The sequence below is a fragment of the Oncorhynchus kisutch genome, linkage group LG8, assembly GCF_002021735.2.
Source record: "Oncorhynchus kisutch isolate 150728-3 linkage group LG8, Okis_V2, whole genome shotgun sequence".
NCBI classification, from domain to species: domain Eukaryota; kingdom Metazoa; phylum Chordata; class Actinopteri; order Salmoniformes; family Salmonidae; genus Oncorhynchus; species Oncorhynchus kisutch.
Genome location: NC_034181.2, coordinates 70,279,353 through 70,284,639, shown reverse-complemented (window position 1 = coordinate 70,284,639; position 5,287 = coordinate 70,279,353). Strand labels below are relative to the sequence as shown.

Sequence of the window (5,287 nt, the reverse complement as noted above, 5' to 3'; positions counted from 1 at the left end):
GGAGAGGAGCAAGGCACTGCAGGGCCTGGATTCACCTCTACATCGCCAGAGGAACAGAGGAGGAGTAGGATAAGGGTACGGCTAAAAGCAATAAGAATTGCTCGTATAGAACGTCTGGAACAGAGAGTAAAAGGAGGTTTCTGGGGGCGATAAAATAGCTTCAAGGTATAATGTACAGACAAAGGTATGGTAGGATGTGAATACAGTGGAGGTAAACCTAGGTATTGAGTGATGATGAGAGAGATATTGTCTCTAGAAACATCATTGAAACCAGGAGATGTCATTGCATGTGTGGGTGGTGGAACTAATAGGTTGGATAAGGTATAGTGAGCAGGACTAGAGGCTCTACAGTGAAATAAGCCAATAAACACTAACCAGAACAGCAATGGACAAGGCATATTGACAATAAGGAGAGGCATGCTTAGTCGAGTGATCAAAAGGGTCCAGTGAGTAGTGAGGTTGGTTGGGGTCACGGCGATTTAGACAGCTAACCGGACCATCGGTAGCAAGCTAGCATAGGATGGAGGTCTGTTATTAGCCACCTCGTGCGTTTCCGTAAGAAGGGCTTCATAAATAAATTTTATGTGATTTATAAATACATTTGATTTGACAGACAGGCTCTATTACGGTCTGTCAGCTGCTGTTTTTGCTGGCCCTGTCTTTACTCTACTCATAGGACATGATGGACAGTGTGTGTGTGTCCGTGTCTTCAGTAATGTGTGTGTGCATGCGTTCTTAGAAATGCATGCGTGGTTGCAATGCATGCGTGGTTGTGTGTGTGTGTGTGTGTGTGTGTGTGTGTGTGTGTGTGTGTGTGTGTGTGTGTGTGTGTGTGTGTGTGTGTGTGTGTGTGTGTGTGTGTGTGTGTGTGTGCGTGTGTGTGTGCATGTGGTGTGTGTTTGTGCGTGTGTGTGTGTGTGTGTGTGTGCATGTGATGTGTGTTTGTGCGTGCATACCTGCAAACCTATCGTTAGTGGTCTGAGTGAAATGGATAAACTACTGTGATACATCCAGGTGCCTCCAGAGGTGTTAGCCTATCATATTCTGTGAGCTTTTATCACGAATACCTCTGCTGATTACACACAGAGTAATTATCAGGCTGACATGTAGCACTTAAAAGCTGACAGTAACAGGTGCTGAGCCAGGGAGGCTTTCTTTCTCTAATGCTACATGTGGCGGTGATCTGCTTTTAATAGTGCAAATATAGAGGAGGTATGAATAGACGTGTTGCCATGACTCTTGCCCATTGTGCTGCATGTATTCACTGAGTCGACTCTTGGACTACAACAACATTGTATTCTGATTGCCAACAGTTGTAGTCTGTTGAATGTGGCACTTGATAATCAACTGTATAATCATACTCATTGTGGAGTGATTGACCTGTGCTCAGTCACTCTCTCCTTGCAACATGATGTAGGCAAATTATGAGAAAATCAACTGCTGCAATAGGGTGAAGGCAGAGGTTGAATATGAGTACAGGCAGAGAGAGAGAGAGAGGTAGAGAGAAGGAAAGAGAGAAACAGACATACAGTGGTAGGATCTTAATTTGATCCAGCAGGAAATTACAGACATACAGGCAGACTAGGTCCATGAAAATAGGCTGTTCCAGTGCTCTGGGTGGATATGTGGATAGGTAACTAAATTGGTGATGTCACAATGCCCCTTTACCAGGGAAGGAGAACTAGTTGTTATAAGGGAACATTATGAGGTAACATGTTGCCACGGAAACACACTTATGTCATAATCTCAGACCACATTAAAACGGTCAGACAAGCTCAGGTAGAGCGCATTAGCTACATTGGAACGATCTCCCAACCTATAACTGATTTGATTGATTTCAACAGTACACTACCTTGTCGTGACATGGGTCAGAGACTAAGTGACCCTGTCCCTGAGGTATCCCATAGGGAGAAACCAAAGGAGACACAGGAACGTAAAGATAAACCCAAGGAGAAGAGGATCCCTCAAGCCCTGACCTTTCTTCAGCTGTTTACACTGCTGAGCTGTGTCAAGGTGAAGAAAACACCCTTTGATCCCTCCCAGAGTGGTGATGGGAGAAAGGGAACAACGATAAACGATACAAACAACAATAATGACTCTGATACTGGTGAGTGTTAGGAGGTGTATATTGATTAGTGCTGCTACATTGTACAATTATCTAGGCTTCACTTGGAAAAAAACAGGTCATGTGTCTTAGAAATGTTTCACTTACAGGCTTGGACTACTCTGCAGGTGACGTGAAAAGGATCAAGGACAAGAGTAAAGGAAAGGTTGGGGGAGAGAAACATAGCATTGAATCTCAGGACCACAAATGCAGAACGACACAGGAAAAAGAAAAAGACATTAAACAAAGACCTAACTCGGTAAGACATCCAAACTTGCTTATAAATGAGTATTAACCAATGCATTTGACAACTGATAAGGAAAACACAGCATATTGTGTTGAATCTGATTCTTTGACATGGCTTGACAAATGTGATAATGTCACAATGCCCCTTCGGATGGGGTAGGCCCTAATAGTTATTAGGAAAAGTCTAAACAGAATCCATGGAACGTCCCAACTCTGACCTTTGACGTTGAAATTGAAATGGTTAAGGTAAGGGTTAAGGTTAAGGTAGGGGTTAAGGTTAGGGTTTAGGGTAGGGAAGGCCCAAGGATCACTGACAGCACTAACCCTAGTTATTATGGGGTAACATTTTGACATGGAAACACACTTAGGAAATAATATTTGTTGCCAATCAAGCTAGAGCTCATTGGCTATGTATATTCAACATTGATATTGTAGTTTGAAATGTCAGTAGATTTCTAACTGATGTACTTACTGATTGCGACACTGAGGTCTCCCCTGAGGAGCAAGCAAAGAAGACCCAGCAGAAAGAGAAGAAGAAGAGCATCCATCCAGCTGTGGCGGCCCTGCAGCTGTTCACTCTCTTCTGCTGTGGTGGGAAAGTCAAGCCGAGGAAGTCTCGTCCCTCTCAGAACAGACAGAGTAGAAAGGACCAGGACAAAGATAATGCATCTGATACTGGTGAGTGTTATGGGGTGTCTGCTGATTAGATATAGAATGAGATTGGCTCCACTTGGAAGAAAGTGTCTTCAAAATCAAAATGTCTAATCTACACAGGTTCAGACTTGTCTGGAGGTGATGTTACAACCAAAAGGGTCAAGGACAAGATTAATGGAAAGGTGGGGAGGGAGAAAGAAAGGACTGAAGTTCAGCTGTTGAAATCATCTCAGGAACACGAACCCGTAAGTACAACACCAGAAACAGACAAGGGAACTAATTCAGGACAAAGACCTAACACTGTGAGACAACCAAAAATGCTGTATTGTATTTTATTGTGAGCAAAATATCTTTCTGATTATGCTGTGTTATCATTGGGTGTTACAATTGTGTTGTGCAGGAAAATCGAAGGACACGCCAGCAAGTGAAGACCCCTGTGGAGGAAATTAACATAAGACCTGACTCTCTGACTCTACCACGTGCCCACGTAAGTTACTGAAACCTAAATTACTATACGGACAGACAGAGATTCAAACATCTAGACAATTTCCCCTCTGACCTCAACCTAACCACCCTTTTCCTCCGGGTAGAGCTCCCTCTCTCAGTTTTCCCTGGCTCGGAACAAGGCCATCTTCCCGCTGGAGTGGCAGCTACCCGGAGTCCCTCTGACCACCTCGTCTATGGCAACTAGGACAGAGAGAACGCCATCCTCTACCAACACTTTGACACATGCGCAGATGGAAACACAGACATCAGATATGAACACAGACACACGGACCACTTCTACCTCTCAGAGCCCGATCTCAATGGTCTCATCGGAGACCATGATAGATCTTCACACGTCAGACTCCATTACCCAGACCTCCACTCTTGACATGGCACTGACCCCTGAGAGCACTAAGGACATGATCACTACTGATGAGGATGTGAAGGATGACTCTGCTAAAGATTTGATCTCCACCCTAACAGACACCTCTATGAAGAAATCCATCAGTGAGACCAGCCTGGAAGACCTCATCGCTGAGTATGAAGATGAAGATGAGCTGAAGGATATGGCTGCCTCCGCTACCCCTGCTACTGATAATGCCAGTGAGGATGCAATGCTGCTGGAGATTGCAGCACTTTTTGACTGATGGAGACCGAGCTGCCTCTGCATCTCTGAAGAGCCAATAGGCCTAATGAACATTTCAATGTAGCAAAAGCTAAACTTTGATCAATTAATAAAGCATATTTTCTGCAGCAAATTTCCACTACTGTTGATATGTGACGCAGCATGTTTAGATTAGACCTATTTGTTTGAATTCACCAAAAATAATAAATATTACTGCCAAGGGAACAATCAAACTACTACAGGTAGGGGAGAGTGAATATATCAGCATAGAGTTCATTTGGACAATAATGATCCATAAGCATATTGCATTCTGTAATGTATGAAATAACATTCACCCACAGCGAATACAAATCAGACGTGTTCTATTTTCTCCCTCTGTCCTTCCCTCCCACATCCTGATGAGGTTTAGATCGTCATGTTATCCAGCCCTTAAACTGTTTAGCATTTTAATAACACCTCACAAACTCAGGGCCTAATTACCTTTGTTACACATGCATCAAATAGAGTCCTCCTGTCACCACATATCTGAGCCACCTGAAGATGCTTTGTTACTGGTGGGTTTCCAACAGATTACAGGGAGATTGGTTAAGTAAGTCAACCTAAATAAGGATGGTGGGAACATCATCATACTACAGCACATCATTCTCTTTGCCTGTATTACAGGAGGGGAGGATATATTGGTGTCATCAGAGTAATTGATTAGCACACATACTGTATGTGTCATTTAATCACCTTGAATGGTGACAGAATAGAGAGCTTTGAAACTATTGAATTAAGTATTAAAATACCAGGTGAAAAATGCTCCGTTAGAAAATCATTTTGAGAATTTAGGTATTTTATGAATTCTCACAGGGAAGATTTCGATCAAACTGCACTTTTTTGTCTCTGTCATGCCTGTGGTCTGCATAGATAATGAGCTGAGAGAAGCAGTAGTAGCAGCACATTGTTTACGGCTACAGCCAAGCTGTCCCTCACCTGAGAAACACCCTAGTTGTACATGAGTGCACTCTCCACAATAAAGATCAGCCTGACATCAACATGCTGTTGACAAAGTAGACTTGGAACTAAATCTACATAACATAGATACTGTACATGTATGAAATTAAGCATGATGTTTTTGAGGATTGTTAATCTAGAAAAGATGCAGAACATATTAACTCTGAAAGGGGAGG

General features: G+C 43.0%; 1 protein-coding gene across 1 annotated transcript; it reads left to right on the top strand.

Moving 5' to 3' along the window:
* Positions 1-1,772: 1,772 nt before the first annotated feature.
* LOC116374776 (uncharacterized) lies at positions 1,773-4,254 on the top strand. Its single transcript, XM_031829477.1, has 6 exons — positions 1,773-2,107; positions 2,215-2,363; positions 2,839-3,028; positions 3,125-3,249; positions 3,405-3,491; positions 3,595-4,254. The coding sequence occupies exons 1-6, from the start codon at positions 1,864-1,866 to the stop codon at positions 4,135-4,137; spliced, it is 1,338 nt and encodes a 445-aa protein (XP_031685337.1). The 5' UTR covers positions 1,773-1,863; the 3' UTR covers positions 4,138-4,254.
* Positions 4,255-5,287: the final 1,033 nt, after the last annotated feature.

Coding starts and splice junctions, on each gene's coding strand:
- LOC116374776 (XM_031829477.1), top strand. CDS start 1,864: ATGGGTCAGAGACTAAGTGACCCTGTCCCTGAGGTATCCCATAGGGAG. Junction 2,364..2,838: donor TTAAACAAAGACCTAACTCG/GTAAGACATCCA, acceptor TGCGACACTGAG/GTCTCCCCTGAGGAGCAAGC. Junction 3,250..3,404: donor CATCTCAGGAACACGAACCC/GTAAGTACAACA, acceptor TGTGTTGTGCAG/GAAAATCGAAGGACACGCCA.